This window comes from Onychostruthus taczanowskii, unplaced genomic scaffold (assembly GCF_017590055.1).
Source record: "Onychostruthus taczanowskii isolate IOZ18803 unplaced genomic scaffold, ASM1759005v1 scaffold62, whole genome shotgun sequence".
NCBI lineage: Eukaryota > Metazoa > Chordata > Aves > Passeriformes > Passeridae > Onychostruthus > Onychostruthus taczanowskii.
The window spans coordinates 2844681-2861127 of record NW_024503901.1 but is presented as its reverse complement, the minus strand read 5'-3'; the positions used below and the strand labels follow the sequence as shown (position 1 = coordinate 2861127).

General features: G+C 38.9%; 1 protein-coding gene across 5 annotated transcripts in view; it reads left to right on the top strand.

Annotated features, from left to right (window-relative positions):
• The window catches only part of TBC1D4 (TBC1 domain family member 4), a 111090-nt gene that overhangs the window by 57382 nt on the left and 37261 nt on the right, over nt 1-16447 (top strand). For 3 of the 5 annotated variants that reach the window (XM_041419949.1, XM_041419948.1, XM_041419947.1), the window contains exons 2-3: nt 11199-11801; nt 13177-13266. In XM_041419949.1, the coding sequence (XP_041275883.1) occupies nt 11199-11801; nt 13177-13266 (693 nt within the window). Of the gene's footprint in view, nt 1-4932; nt 4984-8140; nt 8207-11198; nt 11802-13176; nt 13267-16447 lie in introns of those variants that run through there. The other 2 variants (XM_041419950.1, XM_041419951.1) reach the window with 2 other exon arrangements.

Here is a 16447-nt window from a genome sequence, read left to right as displayed (position 1 = left end):
ATGCTGCTGCAGAACGTGAAGCAGTGTGGGCTTTGCTCTGCATTAATAATGAACTGAAATTCTAGAACTCCTGTCACTGTGTTGTTAGGACTTCATAATGCCAATGCTACTCTTCTGGTGAATATTGTTATCAAAAAGTTAGCTGCAGTTACTTAATGCAGCCTAGCTGTTCTTCTTACCTATGTGGTCTCAAGCCAATTCAAAAAATCCTACTGTTTATGCTGTCAGGCAGTGCTGTGCAGCTGCTGGTGCAGAAATACTTAGCAGATACCAGGCAAAATAAATCCAGAAAATAAAGTTTGACAGTACTGAAATAGGTAGCATCACCAGTAGCAACTAGTGAAGCAGTGCAAAAGTTGCTTTACCTGATGTATATGAAAATGTTGCCTAAAAAAATGAGTAGAACCTCCCTGATGAGCTCAGAAACAACTCCTTCCCCCACAGCTTGACTCTACATACCTGTTGTGCTTTCTTGCTTACACAGTGATTTTGTTCCCTTCAGTTTTGTAGAACCCATATTCATAACCAAAACAAAATGCTCTCGCAGACTTTTTGGAAATATATGTGATGGGTCTCATGGGTCTCTATCACACCCTTAGCTTACTTCATGTATGTCACTATTGGTGCAAGAGTCTTGACTTATAAAGCTGTTTCCCTGGAAGGTCCTTGCTGTCTGTTTACTTTCTTGACTGCTTTATATCAAAGCTTTCTGGGAAAGCATTTTCTTTTCTGTTCCCCCTGGGTCTTGAGGGTTGTTTTTGTTTTGGTTTGGTGTTTTGTGGTTTTTTTTGTTTTTTATTAGTAGTCATAGTAACAGTAAAACTGTAGCTTTTAGAATTTCTCTATGTCAAAATGTAAAGGACCATGCATTTAATTACTTTCAGCTATTAAATTTGAAATACTTGCCCATCCAGCTGTGTCTGTATGGATTTACATTTGAACACTGTAACTACCTAATGATTTAATTCTCTTTACAGCTACTAACAAGCTGATGAAATCTTAATATTTTAAACAGTTAGTGATTGACAAGATTAGAGTAATGTGACTCCCAGGCAGAGCAGTATTCAGTGTTTTGTCCTGTGCTAACTTTGCCTTCAGGTGTGCTATTCATTATTCCCCTGACTCCTAGGCAAAGTGGTGGTTCAAGATTTCAGTGCTGAAGGAAGTCGAGTTAGGTGGAAGTTCCCAGCACCTCATTTCAAAGCAGTTCGTAATTCAGCATCTGGATGAGTATGGCTTTGAAATCCTTCCTTGCTGTGTTTATGCTTGGGCTGTGTGCTGGTTGTTATCTGGGAAGAGTTAATTGTGCTACTGGTTGCTCAGGCATTTGATACTGTCACAAGACAAAGCTCTTGTGAGCTGTGAGATGAGCAGACAAGCTGGAACGTGTACAGATGTGTGTTTCCAAAGTACTAGAAAACTATTGAACAGTACTTGGCAGGTATGGCAAAGCTGTTGAAATGCTACTAGGTTGCAATCTGTTTTCATTATACTCTGTCCACGTTGTCCGATGATTCATGTGCATTTGTCTTTCACAGTTTTTAGTGAATGTTCTTGTGACAAAAGGAGCCTTGAACCCAGTAGTAACACTTTTTGTCTCTGCCACAGTATCGCCTGCTGCGTGACACTGCTCTTGGTGTCCAACTTTCTATAAGCAGAACCTTTTTTAAGGAAAGTTTGTAGTCTGAAACCTCCCACTGCAGTTCAGAGTTTGTGGGAAAACATCAAATAGGACAAGAAGGAACTCCTTGGTTTCAAGTCATTGAGGAATTTCTAGCCTCATTAATGGAGCTAGAAGTTCCTGCAGTGCCTGACTTTTTGGACCAAGTATACCCACATCTGCTGAACTGAATAAAATCTACCTTTTCCCATCTCCCAGAGCCAGCACTGAATCTAACCACTTATGATTTTCTTCTTCTATAAGTGATAGTAGAAGAAGGTGGTTATTGTAGTGAACAAGTTATAAAAGTGGTGACATTCATAGGGATTATGGTAGGTTTTAACTAAATCTGGTATGATGCTCACTTCAGGGATCTTCATGATCTCCCATGTAGGGGTCCTGAAATCTTGATCTCTTGACTAGGAATAAACAAACCAAAGTGTGTTCATTTCATAGTGAATCAACATGTTAGTTATTATTTTAAAATTAAAATCTTGAGAACTTCTATCTGAAACTACAGAATTTAAAAATTACCGTCTTCTTAAACATGGTGCATAAAGCATTTATTTCAGTATTGCCACTTTAAATCTGCCCAAATGAAGTTCATGATCTTCTGATCTGTATTGGAGAAGTAGATAGTGACCATAAATGGGCAAAATACTTCAATGAGCTCTCCAACTTTCCCTCACACCCCCCCAAAAGGAAATGAATGCAGAGAATGCATTAATTGTTTGGGACTGTCCACGTGACAGCCTTATCTTCTCAGGCAAGCCCTTTTAAAAATAGGGTATGTGTTAAACATGATGGAGTTTTAAAAACAACATCTTTAATAAACCTCTTACTAGAACTGCCAAGTTAAGCTAAAACACAGTTTTCAGGAGAAAATTCCTAGCTAATATCTGAATTTGTGCTTTTGTAGTTTGTAAGAACTTGGGTTAAAGAAGTTTAAGAAGAGCTGCTGTTCCAAGCAAGGTGTACTTTGCTAAGCCTTTCATTCAGAACTGTGTCCTAAACTTGGAAACAAATTTGCATATGCTCAAAGTATAAAACTGGTAGATGAATTGTTTTACTAATCTAGTTATTCAAGAGCATAAGGATCATCATAAGACCTCTGTACTGACACTTCTGTGTGTTGCAGAGTAATCAAGCTGAGTGAATTTGAGCTGTATCTGAAAGGTGGAAAAGCATCAAGCCTGACTGGCCTAAACATAGGAGCAAAATACTGAGTGCAAGAATCTTCCTTGTGCTGTGCTGTCACTGCCATCCCTGAAGTTCTTGGATACACTGCTCTCGAGTGCTTGCATAAAGAAAGGCACCTATTGTCTGCTCAGGCATCTAGACCATCTTGTAACTCTTTGACATTCTTTCCTGTTAAGTACTTGATCCACCTTCTATCATTATAGTGCTTACTTAAATTTGGATATTTGGCGTAGAAGCACCTTTTGTGTGTGCGTGTAGCACACAGAATGTGTTAGGTGGTCCACAAGTTTCCAGCTGCAAATTAGATACTGTGATGGTTTGCTAAATGTATGCTGTGCAACTCTGTTTTTTTTTTTCTGCTTGTTGACTGTATCAAAACTCATCAACGTAAGTAACTCCTGAGTTGGTCTTGAATAAGAATTATTTTGAAAACTGAATTTTATTTCATTTTAGCTTACCTATCTAAAAAAAGATCTCTCTTTAGGGTGGTGTAGTAGTAGTCTTCAGCTTTGCCTTCGGCAGGAGTATGTGATCTCCCCGATGTGTGGCATGAGGCTGAATATCAGAGTAAAATACATGCACTGCTCTGTAGCAGTTCTTTAGAAGCAAACCTAGCTGAGTCTTGACCAGTCATCAGGAAAAAATATAGGCTGGGCAAATAGGAGGAAGACTGCCTCCTGAAAGCGAAACTTTATTCTATGCAATCCTTTAATGTTCCTCTATGCAACCAATCCTTTAATGTCTTTTCTGGTGCTTTAAGGTTTGGCTAAATCCATGAGCCTGTAAAGAAGAAATGTGAAAGCGCTAGCAGCCAGGGATAGCAGTTAGCTTGAAGCTCCAAAAACTGCTTTCACTGAAACTTTCTTTGCCAGCCCCTGTGTTCCAGCTTTCTGCTACTGGGCTTGTGTTGGCCCAGACATGCAGCAGAATGAATTTGAGTTGATGGCAGATGCTTATTACTGCCTGCTGAGAACCTGACTTGGAGTTTTCTAAACTGTTATTTTTAGACTGTACAGTAAGTGCAGATGAGTTATAGAAATGCTTAGTAATTTGGCTGTTACTCCTTTCTCTTTGGGATAGCATTTCTCTTGGCTGAAAATCCTCCTTATTTCTGTAACAACAAAGATATCAGTATTCCTTTAGCAGTAAGTCAGCTGATGGAGGCAGATTCTTCTGTTCTAGATTCTAAATACCTCTAGCATACACAAAGTCAGCAAATTGCTTGTGTGACTGCATAAGTTAAATGACACTGAGCTGGTCTTTTATCTTTTTATTGGAAAGATGCATTTTTAATGATGAAAACTGGCAAGTGGAGCTCTGTCACCAGAGTGGAAAGCAGCAGAATGCAGCAGTTTTAGAAGTATAACAGGTCCGAATGATTAGCTCTGGACTAACTGGATGGCAGTAAAAACATTTATAGCAGTTGAAGGAAAACAATTTTTTCCCTCTCCCACCCTTCTTTCCAGTTGAGAATAGTTACGGATATCTGCACTTTGGCTGGCATTTGGTTGTGTTTTTTTTTTTTAAGATAAGAACTTTGCGTCCTTGTCAAATGTCTGGTACATAGCAGGATATGATATGTAGCTTGTTTTGTCTCTGTTCATGTTTCACTGCTGTGACTGGGTTCTCCTATCTTGTGGATATGCAAGTTAACACTAACTAAAAGGAGACTCATTCCAATTGCTCCTATTTTTTTCTCACATTGCATTGCTTTCTTATTGATAGATGTCAAACTCCCAGTAATTAGCAAAGCGCAGGGTGTTGATTTCCAAACAGTATCCCGTTTCTCTTTTGTTTGCTTTGAAGTGTACGTAGCTTGTTGATGAGTGGGGTGCATTATTCAAAAATCCAGCAGTGCGGATGCTTCCAGCCCCAAGTCAGGAAATACTTGACTTTTGAAGAATAACGGCTGCCGCATGGATTTCTGGCTCTGCTGTGATATCATGGAACGAGCCTGAGGAAGTGCCGTGACAGCACTGCCAGCCCTTTGTGAGAGGGGGATCCTTTCTGCGCTCTCTTATCCCAGGAATCTGTTCCTCACTCTTGGTGTTCGTGACACTGAGGTTTGGTGACAGCTCTGCTTGGACATGCCTCTGCTTCTGAGCTGGATCTCACACCAGAAGGTACTGACTGCTCCTGTCGTGTGTGTGGGAAGTTCATTCAGCTCCTGTCTCTTTGCGCGGTGCAAGGGATCTGCCACTGCCCTTTGCGTGGGGATGGAGTGAGACGGGTTGAGCTTTTTCCTTGTCTTGAAAGTAATTGCCTTGCTAGAAATGCTGTCATTAAGTAGCCACATTTGTTAGGTATGTTTGTTAGATAAGTACTTCATGTCACACTTAGGTTTATAAGCCTTACAGTATGAAGAGGAGCTTTGCTTTGTTAATCAATTCCAGACTGAAATTGTCCATGTGGAAGCTAGACACAAATTAGGACGAGCTGCAGCTTCTCTGCACAGTGAATTTCTGTTCATCAGTGGAAATAATGGAATCCAGACAGTGAATTTTGTTCTTTGCAATATCCATAGCATTCAAGTTCTAAGTTTGGATTAAAATTGAAAGCACTACTCAGGAATTGCAGAGGGATGCATTTGAAAGTTATCACTCCAGCCAAAAAGGGACATCCACCTTTCTTCACTGGAGGCTCTTGTAAATTCAAAGGGTTGGGGGTTTTTTGGTTGTTTTTAATGCTTCCACTTCTGTCACTGCTGTGCAAGAAACCATGTAGTGTTACAATGGAGATGCTCTGCCCTTTCTAGACTTGTGACAAAATGTTCTATTGTTATGCTGCATCAGGCATGATTTAGTAGGCTCGACAGTCTCTCTATTTTGCAGCTTAAAGATATTAGTGATAAATACTGAAGTTCTGTTTTTGAGGTTTTAAGGGTTGTGGCAGCTGGAATTAATTTTAGCAAAACCTCAGTTACATGACATGAGATGAATTTGCTGGTAATTATTTTTCTGCGGTTCTCCCTTTGGTTTTAATCTATGCTTTGGTCAGAGGAAAGGCATTGCATTCCTTATATCAGTTAAAGTGATGTTCCTTTCTAACATGAAGGTACTATTCGGTGTAGAACACAGTGAAGTGTCTTGATGTATAGTAGAATATTTCTTGGCAATACTACTAATTTGTGCAGTGTGCTACTAATGCATGAGGAAGGTGTTTGCTCTCCTTTATGACTAGTCACAAGGGACAACTACATCTAGCCCTTGAATTGCAGAGCAGGAATTAGCTGAGTGCTGCCACCTTATTCTACACTGTGTGGCCAAATAGATGATGTGCTGCAGCAGCTCAAAAGGTCTCTAAGAAAGATCGTATGTGCGGGGTACAAATAGAGGAGATTGGGGATTATCTGGCTAAAACTGGTGCTGTCATTAGTTTTGACTATCACAACTCTTACTGCCTGTGGTAAACGAATTTTGTGTCAGTGTCATGCTTTATTTATTATGTTGCTTTTTCAGATTGGAATCTAATTGTAGGTGATGCAGAGCTTGGCCGGTGCCATCTGTTCTCATTTGAGTACAGCTAACTTTTCCTTTTTGAATCGCCACTTATTGAAGATTGTCTGTTTGGGTGAAGACTGGTTCATACAATCTTAGGCTAGTCAGATGTGAATAAAAAATTTGATTTGGGTTCCCAAGTGTGAGGGGTTTTTTTTTTCCCTTTTTCTGTAATTACTCTTACTAGATTAAATATATTTCCCTGGAGGAAAATATTGCCTCTTCAGTGACATTATAGAGCACTTGTTACTTGCCTCTTACTTTGCAGTCTTGTTTGGTTGGTTTTGGTATTGGGGTTTGATTTTTTGCTTTCTTTTTTCTTAACCAAGTTTTGTAGTGTTGTTCACACTGAAGAGTCAAACTAGTATCACAGGTTTAGTTTTGTACTTATGGTACCCACTGTCCATCCTTGTCTTATTGGCCTCTTGCATTTGGAAGCGTTGTTTGGAACAGGCCTGAGGGAGGATCTCTGCTCTTGAGTTCTCTTGGCTCTGTTCAGAGATTGAGGAGTTACTGTGGGCACTGTTTCAAGGGTCTTAAAGTACACATGCTGGTGTTTCTTCCTGACAGGCAGATACTCTTGACATCCTGGAGGGGAAGAAAGCTCACCTGAAGCTCTCAGATCCATTTTGTTTGGTTTCAGGTTATTAATACTTGAGGAGGTTCAGTGTACCTGTTGCTGTTCAAGCATGAGGTCTCTGCTGCATTGGAGAAAGCTTTGTGTGCTGTTCCAGCACATTTGAGTAGGTGTATTGGGGTAGAGGGTAATTTCCTTGTTCTGATTCATGGAACAGTCTGCTGCTACTCAGCAGTATAGGGAAACTTCATGAAAAAAACGTACAATAATGCCCTACATTATGTTTCTGCATTTGAGAACTGGTGTTCCAGCACTACACCATCAGCTCCTACCTTTCTGGACTGAGAAGATAGTAAGTTTCTTCTCTGTCCAACAATATTTGGAGAAAGATGATAGGCCCCTGGGATTTGGGAGAGGCAAAATCTGAGAGAATTAAGTCTTCTTGAATTTTCCCACCATAGGGTTTGTTTGGGCTGGAGGTGTTCTTCTCTCACCCTGAGAATACACTGTGTAGCCCTGTCTCATTCAGTCTTTCTTCCTGATGTAACTGTCTTAAAGGCTTGAAAAAAAAATCTGAGTATGTTAAATGGATCAATTGCTTAAGCATTTTAAGGATTTAATTTCTTTATATTCAGGTGCATACTGAAAACCTATACAATAACTCATTTAACCTTTTAATTTTGCTCTACTATAACAGCTGGTAGTAAATGTCCAGGAAGATTGTTAACGGCCCTGTGGGTTTCAGGAGGAAGAATCCCATTTCTCCCCTCTGGCTGCTTAATTTAATGGGACTATTGCAGGGAAATGCTAGAACTTGGAAACACATTAGTAAGTTTTGACTGTATCAGGAGTCTGTCATCTTAATATTCATAAACTGATTTCTGAAAGTAGTTAAGGATTTTTATCAAGTAATTCAGTATTTTAAAAGCTCAATTCTGCTTATTATCTTGTCTAACTTTGCCCTGCAATTCTGACATTAAGAGATAATAAGCTGACATCCAAATCCAAAAAAGTTACCCAACTTCTATGGTGAAACTGTTGACTGGGGTTTCTTGATAGACAGAGGAGCAAGATGTCAAAACCCAATGCTATATGTCAAAGAAATGTGTAAAAAGCCACACTGGGATGTGTGATTGATAACTATGTAACTTTTTCTGCATCTTGCATTTCAGGAAAATGCAGATGCAAAATGTTGTCTAGATTCCACTTGATCCCACTTAGGAGTTTTGCTCGAAGTCCAGTCTTTACATGAAAATACCGCATTCTCATCAGGTACATCTCAGAAGTAGCTCTTGATTCTTGATAAGAAAGTGTCACTCTGGGAGTGAGGAGGGTCAGGTCTAACAGCACGGGCTGGCACATTGTCAGTCACTGAGTACAGCAGCAGCAGCACACAGTTACTCCTGTACACTAAAGACCAATAAAATTCATGTGCACGACTCATAGCCTGGCAATGTTAGTATCTGTCTTGAATGTTATAGTTGAAGCTGTTTTTTATACCATGCTAGTGAGAGTACCCATGAAACAACTAACAAGCATCTGGAACTGGTTCTGGGCTGTCTGACAGATATTAGTTATCGTTTGTGACATCCCTGTATTGTATTACATTTTTTTTCTCTTCATCTGTATATAAGAAAAGTATTCATATATATAGAGGTTAAACAGGTCTTAAAATGTTCACTTTGATATTTTATTTTAGTCTGTCTATAGGTTGAAAAGAAGAGAAAAAGTGAATGCTGATGGGGGAGCACCCAAAAAAATAACATAGCCTGTAAAAAAGTTTACCTAAACAAAGCAGGGAATAAGGATTGTTTGGGCTGTATGATCTGAAACCCCTGCTCTAATGTTAGGATCCCTCTATGCATAAGTGAAAATACTGTAGCAATTTATGTATTGCAAAAGCTTTTTAAGGAGCAGAGATACTGAAATAATAATTGTAGCTGAAATGTAGTGTCTGAAGAGCATACACAAGCTGGAAAAGATGGAAATAAAAGTGATAAACTGCAGGATACTTAGGGTGGTGGGTTGTTCTGAGTAGAATTGTAATTACTTAAAACTCTGTGCATTTGTGAGGCATATCTCTGACAGGAGAGGGAATGGATGGTTATTACTGTTGGGGTAGAATGGTAGTGTCTTATCCCCAGCCTATTTAGACATCTGCTGGTGGAGAGAGGGGGAAGGATGTGTTAGGAGGCTATTGAGTATTTTTAGAAAGATTTAGGTATATCCAGTTTTTTTGTCTCAGTGATGATGGGCAGGAGGCAAAACCCAGTTATTGGAGTGGAAGTGATGGTACACGTCTAAAAAAATTAAATTGCTGATTAAACAGCTGACAGTGGTTACTCTAGTTGATGGTGTGTAAAATGTATGCATTTTAAATAGAATTATCATTTGTCACTGTACTTTGAACAGATATGTATGTGAATTGCCCTGTAAGATCTTCTGGATTCTAAAAAGGGAAATTTTAATTAAAAGGTAGCTCATTTGTGATTTTTGTTAAAATAGAGAACTAAGGAATTTAAATTCTAGAGCTTCTTTAAGCACAGGCCATAGAGAGAATAAGAGACCAATCAATGGAAAAAGAGCTGCATCTTGGAATACAAACAGGCAAGTGCAAGGTGAGGGTTTTGCATGTCCAGCTGAACTGCCATGGCTGGGAGGAAGTGCACCTTGGGTGATGGTAAAGCAGCCTGGTAGTGAAAATGAGGGAAGAACAGTTCCACTGTGGTATCTGTGTCAGATCTAGACTTGGCTTTTGGCCTCACTGAAAACTGAGATGATGGTGACGTCTGAAGGGATGGAAGCCAAAGGGTCAGCAGACCTTAGGGTAATTGAACTTCATTTTGCAATAAATGAACTGGAAGCAGATTTGAGTTGAATGCTCAAGGGATGAGGAGTGTGTAATGGGAGATGGGGATTAAGATGAGGTAATTTTCCACTCTGACTTGCAGAAAGTGTTGGTAGATGAGATTGCTGCCTCAGTAGCAAGCTTCAGCTGGTATCGTGTGACTGAAAGGAAGAGATACTGTAGAAAGCAGGGATTATTTAAGGTGTGACTTCAAAGTTACCTTCTTTTGATAGAAACATTCTTTGAAAAATATCAAATATTATGGTGGGAAACTGTATAGAATACAAAAACTGTTGGTTGATTGTATTAGATTAGTTGAATTGATTTCTCTTGCAAAGAAAATTGGATTGATATTCTCTCTTTATCTCATTGTCACTAGTAACTTCCCCAATGCATTTAGTGTGATGCCATTCATTATACTTCTAGAGAAAATGGGACATGTGGGAAAGAAGGTATGGTTCAGAAGAGTAGGTACTGTCAAAAGAGCAACTATTAACACTCTGATCTGCAGTTAGTAGAGTTGGGGAAGTCCTTTGTTTTCTTTTGGGAAGTCAAAATGAAAAATGAGCTCTCATATTAAATATGTTGGTGCTTAAAGCAGACTCCTCCCAGGGTGATTGGGATAAAATGGAGGAAGAACCAGGTGTCTTTGAAAGACTGTGATACAGGACTGAAATTGTGAGTTTCTTCTGGAGATGTGCAGTTTGGCCCTACAGGGTATAGCAGGCGTCTGTGCAGAGGAGAGAGATTTGTGTGTGCTGCTTAATTGCACAGTGACTGGGGCAGCAGGGAAGTGTGACCTTAAGGTAAACTGTGTCATAGAATAGATGAGGCAAGGTTTTTATAGTTGATAGTAAGTGAGATCTAATGCAGTTGTACTTGGTATTACAGTAAAATGTCCATATTCTTGCTACCTCTATTCCAAAACTGTCAGTTGAAACTGATGAAGATTGCTGGTCTCTTGTCCACAAAACTGTTCCTGGAACAGTCTTAAGAATAGAGTAAGTGTCTCTGCAAAATAAAAACAAAAGAACAGTGATGGCCTTTTACAGAGCACAGCAGTAAAACATGCCAATGTGGGCAGAGGACAATGGGAAAGAGAAGGTAGTGTCAGTAAAAACAAACAAAAAAAAAGGATGTGAACATTTGCCAATTGACCTTCTGGTAATTTAAAACCTCATGTACTGGGAGACATTCCAGGAAAAAAATCAGAAATTATTTGCTCTGCTTCCACTACATAAATTGTCCATACAGAATTTAGACTTTACTGATTTTATATTCTTTGCCAAGAAGCTTGTGGCACTCTGCTGGGGAAATAGCTTGTGTAAATACTTACCTTAACAAATGCTTGATGCATCACTGTCTCTGCTGTCTCATTTGCGGTTAATAAAGAGGCCTTTTGCACTGTCCCCTTAGGTTCCTGATGTCATCAGCAGCATAAGACAAGTCTCTAAAGCAGCACTGAAAGAAGATGCCAAACCAACTAAGGATAGTGAAGATGCCTTCTACGACTCTCAAAAATTTGAGGTCTTGTACTGTGGAAAGGTGACAGTGGCCCACAAGAAAGCTCCCTCCACACTAATTGACGACTGCATAGAGAAATTCAGCCTTCACGAGCGCCAGCGCCTGAAACTGTTAAACGAGCAGCGCAATAATGAGTCGAGTTTGGACTTGCCCCTGTGTGAAGAAAATGTGCCAGCTTCTCCTCTGGACAGCCCTTTTGAGGAGCTGGACAGCCCCAACAGCACCTCAGGGCGTGCTGCAATGTTTACAATTGGCAGCCAGACCAACTTGACCAACCTGGCCAGCACTCGTGGCTTCTTTCCAGAGAGGATTTTGGAGGACTCTGGCTTTGACGAGCAGCAGGAGTTCCGCTCCCGGTGCAGCAGCGTCACTGCAGTGATGCAGAGAAGGGTTCACGACACAAACCTGAAAATACAGTCCCGCAGAAGACACGCAAGTGCTCCCAGCCACGTTCAGCCCTCTGATTCTGAGAAGAACAGGACAATGTTGTTCCAGGTGTGTCTTAGGACGAGCAGTTTCCTGTTGGTTTTGTGCCGTGTCTTCTTCCCCTGTGCATTTTGAGACAAGTTTTGCAAGATAAGTAATATGGATCCAGTATGGCTTCATGATTTGTCATAAATACTTTTGTGTCTGTTCATAAATGGTTGGAACACAAGTAGCTGAACTTTCACCTCAACTCATGAGCTCAGGCAAATTTTAAGAAAAAAGTAATTATTTATGGAGTAATCGCTTAAAGGAGCAGAGTTTTTAATGAAATAAATATTTTATATGCAGTTCTAGATTGTCTGTGTTGGTGGTATTTAGAACCTAGCTGAAAAACATGAATATTCTTTCAAAAAGAGGCTCAGTGAAAACTACCATGCAAAGAAAACCTCTTTTTTGTGCACTTAAAAAGAAAAAACTTCACATGAAACTTCCGCAGCCTTGTGTTTGAGCCAGCCTCTTTTTGATAATTTGCATTAATGACTCCTCCTTACCAGATGAGTATTCAAACATCTCTGCACTGAAGGCTTCTTCCTTCAGACTCCAATGGTTATTTCTTCTCTTGCCTGAAATGCATTTCACATCTTTGGAACTTGTTTTGAGAAAACAGAAGGACGCATAAAGGAGGTGACCAATAACCGGAAGAATCTTTGGACCTTAAAATAACAGTGGGCTAAATGCCTGGATTTTGTCTTTCCATTTGTTTTAAGTATCATTCTTGTTTTTATTCTCTTGGGGAAATGATATCTGAAGTGCGAATGCATTGCCATCAGAAAGCCACAGCTTACCACTAGTAATGAACAGGATTTAGCTGAAAAACTCTGAGGCCTGTAGAATAAATTCCATGGGCTTGAGAAGCAGTTTGGGAAAGCTGAAAGGTAGTTTGCTGCAGAAGCTACTCTTTCTCATTTGGAATTACTACAAACCAAAAAGTATCTTAGTTTCTCAGCTAATCTATGGTATAATTAAAATACCAATAATTCCTTTTTTTTCCCCAGCTTTCAATTTAGCCACATCATTTCCTAAAGGTTTTAGGAAATGATTTTAGTATTGTCTGTCACACATATGATCTTTGGACTAAAATAATTTGAAGAATAAATAAAATAATTTGAATAATTTGAAGAAAAAAGGTGGAGGAGGGGAAGAAAAGCTGTGTTTTTTCCAAGTAGTTTTTGTTATTCAGCTGAGTGTATTGTTCTTGCTGAAATATTCTTACTCAACATGGGCAGAATTACAGCACCCTGGCACCCTTGTTCCTGCTGAGTAAGCTGTTGTGCCAGAAGGTACTCTATGTGAGCAAAAAAGGACAAGATTCTGACATTTTTGTTGCTGTAAATGCTATACCCCCGAGACAGTCATAAATTAGATTTATTTTTCTCCCCCTTAGGTTGGAAGGTTTGAAGTTAACCTCATCAGCCCAGATACCAAATCTGTTGTGTTTGAAAAGAATTTTAAAGATATCTCCTCATGTTCTCAGGTAAGCATTAATAAGAAGCAATATGTAGATCATCAGGAGAAAAAGATTTTAATTGCTCTTCAGCTGTGTTTCCTTGCTGGTCTATAGGCAGGAGAAAAAAAAGTAGAATTATTTTCCCAGAAAAGTCCTGAAAATATGGGTGCAAAATAACCAGTCTGAGCTGTATAATAGCAGCAACTTCAATCACTCATCAGCAAACAAAGTATAAACTATTTCTGATTTGGGAGAGTATTAAGTATGTTTTTGGAACCAGTTTCGTCTCCATTTAGGATGCTCTGAGTGTACTGTTTGTTTCTGAGCAGACAAGTTCCTGAAACCTTTCAGAATGAAAGGAGGAGAGCATCAAATCAACCCTTCAGAATAACAGCAATTCACATGTATCATTTCTTCTGGAGAATATGATGATAGGTGTGCCTAGCTATGTTCAGGAGTAAATAATTGTTTCTTGTAAAGTTAAATGTCAAAGCCAAGATGTTCACCTTTCCATCTTGCTCTTGTTCAGCACTAGTGACACTTTTTGGTTTGAGGTCTTACTTTATTATCTCTTCATTTGTTATGCCACATCATCACACCATCACAACACTTAAACATGATTATTCTAGTTTAAAGTATGCTTTTGTCATTCTCTAAACCTGTATTTCACCTCCAAGTGCATTCATTTTAATGCTAATAACCAGTCTGCTCTTGCATGACTGGGCTACGAATGCTTAGACAAATTAAGAATTAGGCAATGCTTGTAGCTCAAGTAGAGTCTTGAGCTACCAACTAAAGGTCCAGGTCCTTAAATTGACTAGACATTTTAACTAAAATTTGTATTGCTTTTGGTAGAGGAAAAAAGCTGCTGCAAATAAAGAATGAGACAGTATAATCAAACAATGTAGTAATAGCTTTATAATAGATACAGATCAAAATGATTCTTAAAGTAGAGGTATGGAAAGCAGAATTTGTAGATGATTTCGGTCTTCTCCTGTTTTTTGAGTGTACTGAAGTGACACTTCAACCTGGGCTCCTAGGTTGTATATACATGTTTATAGTAGTCAAATAAAACAGACCTAAGTGGAGACAACATTTTATCTGCTGACTTTAAAGTATGGTGACCAATAAGACCATGGAAAACCTTCAAGGCCCAGCTTTCCTTCAGGAAAATAACTTTGTATAGTAAACAGTGTCAGGTAATTCTGTGTGTTGGACTTTGGAGATGTTTTTCACTCCACCTCTTCGCTTTCATTTGGAGCAAAGCTTCTTTTACTTTGCATTCGTGAATAACTCAAAGAGGCAGTTGCAATACTTTGAGGATTTTGTTTGTTTTTTTCTGTGGTTTTTTTTTTTTTTTTAATGTGAAACAGTTACTTTAGAGAAGTGAAGGGGGTTCTGAGCTCAATAGAAATAAAATACTAATTTGTTCAAGACTAAGCATTGGTTGCATAAACCTCATCAGTACTTTCTTTAAGAACTTGGTGCTAGCCCCAGGGCTCCTCTGTTACGGATTTATAGGACAGTGATTTACTATGTATTGTAGGACTGTGGCTTAGGAATATTTGTCCTTCCAAGCTTTACAAACAATGAAAAGGAGATGTTATTCCCGGTTTGCATTGTGGATTCTCTTAGTCTGGTCTAATAAAGGTATTTTTTACCCTGTAGCTTAAGCATGGTTGAGCTGCTGCATTCATGTAATTACCCACACTCCCTGTGATTGTCAAGCAGCACACATGATTCATGATGAACCTCTGTGTGTGCAGTCTAAACTCAGATATCAAATAGCTTTAGAAGTTTTCTTCTGGAAACCTTCCCCTTGAGGGAACCCAGAACAACAGAAAACTTGACTCTTTTGTCATGACCTCTTAAATCTACCATCTTAAGAAAAAGTGATGGAAGTACTGTTGATTTAGGAACATACTGTCCTATTTGTGCTTCAGTAGGGCAAGCGTCACATCTGCCTCCCCCCTCAAATGTTCTCCTGTGGAGACTGAGAAGTCAAGACAGCAGTAGACTTGTTCAGGCACTGTCAGTAAGGACGGAACTGGCATCTCACCAAACCACCTTTAATAATTATGTTTTCTTGCAAAACAGAGCTCAACACTTCACTGTTATATAGATTAAAATGTATATACATCAGGCCTTTTTTATTTTATGCTTTTGAAGACTTCATCTGTCACGAGAAAATAAAGTCAAGATTAGTTGGATTATGGTTCAGCTAATGCCATTTGTGTCATTTTAGCAACCCTCTGCACCTCTTAAGTGGCACAAAAGTGACTTCTGGAATTTTGTTTTTAAAAACAATAGTGTGTAGTGACAATATGTTCAGTCTGTCACGTACTGGATTTCCAATGTTGTCTAGAGTGTTTTCTGTAGTGACAGGCAAGTTGTTTTGCCTCCTCCTCTCTTTTATGATATAGGTGTTTTCTTTGGAGATAGATCCAAGCAGCCGTGTTCTGATTTTTGTTGTATTTGAACTTGAGGGATTAAGCTTTCATTTGGAGAAAATCACCATTACCATACTCAGATGATAAAAACATTGGCAAGAGCTTTAACAGTAGTGAGTCATGTTCCATGAACTGAGACTGGGAATATAGTGCTTCTTAGGAAGCAGCTGTCTTTGATCTTCTCAGTGCTGTTTTTAGCAAGGCAGCATTCCCTGTCAAGCTGTTATATTAACATTTTGGAAAAAAGTGTCAGTAGTAATGTGTAGTAGGTCTTGAAACTTCTGGTACGTAACTCAGTCTCAAAGAATTTATTTCAAAATTTAGTTGGAATTCTGTAGATTGCCACTCATTCCTTTTTTTTCATTTTCTTTTTTTTTTTTTTTTTTTTTTTTTTTGTGTAGTCCTAACACAGGAAAGCAAGAGTCTGCTGCCACCCTTCAATCCTGTGTTTTAGCATGGCTTATAAAACCAATTTTTCACTTTGGAGGCAATTCCAAACAAACCCATCAGTCTTTAGTTTGCTTTGCTTCCCTGAAAATTGAATTTTGCTGATGGAATAAATTCTGGTCCAGATTTACTGCTGTATAACTTTGGTTTTGATTATATAAAGATCTTTACATAATTTAAACACAAAAAGCAATTTAAAAATAATTCTACTACTTGTAAAATAGAACATTAGGGGTATGCATTTATAGTTATTCAAATTTTGTGAAACTATACCTGTTTATAAAATAGTCCACTGATGCTGTTTTTAAACT